The sequence below is a fragment of the Pyxicephalus adspersus genome, chromosome 10 (genome assembly GCF_032062135.1).
Source record: "Pyxicephalus adspersus chromosome 10, UCB_Pads_2.0, whole genome shotgun sequence".
NCBI classification, from domain to species: domain Eukaryota; kingdom Metazoa; phylum Chordata; class Amphibia; order Anura; family Pyxicephalidae; genus Pyxicephalus; species Pyxicephalus adspersus.
This window is the reverse complement of record NC_092867.1, coordinates 298542-301938: the sequence shown is the minus strand read 5'-3', so window position 1 is coordinate 301938 and position 3397 is coordinate 298542. Positions and strand designations below refer to the sequence as shown.

Here is a 3397-nt window from a genome sequence, read left to right as displayed (position 1 = left end):
TCTGCCTGGACTACCCTGTATGGAGTTGACCCCTGTGGTTTCTGGTGGCCATGGGACGGTCAGTCCTTGCAGGGGGTTTCTGGTGGTGCCTTGGTGGGATATTAATATTCTCAGAGACTTCTCGTCTTGCACAGGATAATGATCTTGCATCGCTCAGCGCTCTGGACATCTGCTTGTAATTTTTCCTTTATGGAGAAAATAGATTTCGAGAAGCCTGGAGCTGCTGTTCTCAGTGATTTTTCAGGCGGCTGATTGAATGCACATGATGTGCGGCCCACGGGCTCGCCGTGTTTGTGTGTGCGAGGATTTCACCCATAATACTTATTATCTCATCAGTGCCTCTATGTATTCTGGAATTATTTGGCCCCATACAATTAATTCTATTAATTAATGGTGTTTCTTTTTGCACTGAGGAATCGCCGCTAATGTTTACCCGGGGTCCCTAGGGGCTTCTTTCCACACACCCAGACAGGCAGATAAATACAGAATGTTGAGCAGCTGCTGTGGGTGTCAGCTGCCATCTAGTGGTGTGGTGGGAGAGTGCAGGCAGATAGGTGCACCGTTCACTAATACATTGTTGTGTTATCAGCAGAATCCCCTGAGGAGGCAGCTGAGGAGAATGTGGGGCGATTTCTTTCTGCGGCTTTGTACCCCGATGAAACCTTACAGAATCGCTACGCTTCCATGATCTACACCAGCTCAGACAATGGCAAAATCTTTGAGGAGCTGCCGGGAGCCAACATGTGTCACAGCTGTGCGGAGAAGGTGACAACATCTAAATATTATTATTATTAACAGGATTTATATAGCGCCAACATATTATGCAGCTCTGTACATTAAATATAGTATAACTGTCACTAACTCATCACACAAACCTCACATCTGCTTTATAGATGTCACTGATTGGCCAATAGCATAAAGTCATTGTTCACCTGTTATAGGGGCAATAGATTTCCTTATTTTCCCTCCGCCTAAAATGTCTCCCTTTTCCTCCCATAGAGCTCAGTGATCTCTGGCCTGGTATCAGCTTCCAGGCAGCAATAATATTTGTGCAGAAATCTGTAGAATATTGTCAGATCAATAAGTCAATCGATTGTACAAGAGATCAAATCTGCTTCAAAGTCAGCACACGGGTCACATGTCTCATACATTCACCCTAATGACCAATCCAGGAAGCCCCTCATAATGGGTACAGCAGGGGTCTGCCATAGGTCAAGGGGCCCTTTAATTGGGCCCAATGCTAGAAGCAGGCTAATGCTTCATTCTCTGGGGGCGCAAAAGATGACCCCAGCTGGGCAGATTGATGGTCAGGACTCATTTTGAGTAGAGCTGCGTGTGTCAGCTGATAACACAGGGGACAGGTAAGTCTCAGGTAAGTAGTGGTCACACTCAATGGCAGAGGAACCCCCCACAATACATCTATTAGAGATGTAATCACATAAAGCTTTCATTTCCCTATGTCAGCCCTGTTTGGGTCCCTCTGCTTTGTACCCCCAGGAGCTGCTCTGTGATTGGAGCTGATAAATGAATTTGGGTTTCATAGGCTGAGCTGTGATGTGTTTGGTGTCCCTACATTCAGCAAATGTTTGGCTTGTTCTTCCATGCAGGCCATCAGGCTCTGGTCACATGATCCTGTGCTCTACAGTTCACCTGGCTCAGAAGCTGGCATTTCTGACCTATCACATGATCAGTGGGTGATCGGAGCCCCCTGTATACAATTTACAGCCCTATTATGTTAGTGATGGGTCCTACAACGTTCGAGCCTGAGAATCCCACATGGAGGTTCATTTCCCTGTTCCTGGGTTTCTTGGCGTGTCCGGTGGCCTTGTTGGCGGGATCATTATTTAATATGGAAGTGGAGGCTCTACGTCTGGAGTGCTTTTAGGAAACTGATGGGGGTTGGGGGGGATTAAGTGATTAAATATGGGAAGAAATCCCCCTCTATGTGTTTATCATATTAATGACGCCTCTCAGCCTCCAGCACCGGACCATCCATAGGAAGCCACCGATAGGACCAGCACTTGTTGGTAATTAAAAGAGCATTAACCCTAATGGTGGGGGGAGGGCGTCATTCCCAGATCAGTGCTGTACAAGGGCCCCTCTGCCATAACAAATGAAGCAATCACCAGGGAGGAAAAGAGAATTTACCATCCAATCATTAATTTCTGGCCCGCAGCGCTGGTTCTGATACAAAACCTGAGCCGGGAAACCAACCAATACCTTGTTTATGTAACCTGCAAATCAGCCCCAGAAGTAACGACTTCCTGCTACAGGCGGCCCCGATGATCATCAGTTGTAACAACAGTTGAATTACCCCTCCACACCCTGTGACATCACATGGGGGGGCTTTATATTGGCCATTAATACCCTGCCCTATAATACACCCGGGGGAGCGCACAGCTGTATAATGGCCATTAATACCCGAAAAATATAATACACCCGGGGGGCGTGGCTGTATATTGGCCATTACTACCCTAGACTTATAATACACCTGGGGGTATAATGCCCACCCGTCCTTGTCTGGGCTAGTTCTTGAGGAACTACAAGTGTTTTCTCATTGTAGCAAAGATTCCTCCTCGTTTGGTTGTATGTAGCACAGATTCCTTCTCATGTAGCTGTATGTAGCAGAGATTCCTCCTTGTATAGTTGTATGTAGCAGAGATTCCTTCTCGTATGGTTTTATGTAGCAGAGATTCCTTCTCCTGTAGTTGTATATAGCAGAGATTCCTTTTTGTATGGTTGTATGGAGCAGAGATTCCTTCTCGTATAGTTGTATGGAGCAGAGATTCCTTCTCGTATGGTTGTATGAAGCAGAGATGCGTTCTCTTATATTCGTATGTAGCAGAAATTCCTCCTTTTTAGTTGTATGTAGCAGAGATTCCTCCTTGTATAGTTGTATGAAGCAGAGATTCCTTCTCGTATAGTTGTATGTAGCACAGATTCATGCTCGTATAGTTGTATTTAGCATAGTATCCTTCCCATATAATTGTATGTAGCACAGATTCCTTCTCTTATAGTTGTATGTAGCAGAGATTCGTTCTCGTATAGTTGTATGTAGCAGAATTTCCTTCCATACAATTGTATGTGGCAGAGATTCCTTCTCATATAGTTGTATGTAGCAGAGATTCCTCCTATTATAATTGTATGCCGCAGAGATTCCTTCTCGTATAGTTGTATGTAGCAGAGATTCCTTCTTGTATAGTTGTATGTAGCATAGTATCCTTCTCGTATAATTGTATGTAGCACAGATTCCTACACTTTTAGTTGTATGTAGCAGAGATTCCTTCGCGTATAGTTGTATGTCACAGAGATTCCTCCTTGTATAGTTGTATGTAGCAGAGATTTCCTTCTCCTATAGTTGTATGTAGCAGAAATTCCTTCTCATATGGTTGTATGT

The 3397-nt window shown here is 44.8% G+C and overlaps 1 protein-coding gene across 1 annotated transcript in view; it reads left to right on the top strand.

Annotated features, from left to right (window-relative positions):
- Positions 1-3397, top strand: part of LOC140339294 (uncharacterized) — a gene marked incomplete in the record, with an annotated part of 44265 nt that overhangs the window by 33185 nt on the left and 7683 nt on the right. The window contains 1 exon segment of the mRNA XM_072423903.1: positions 593-765. Coding sequence (XP_072280004.1) covers positions 593-765 — 173 coding nt within the window.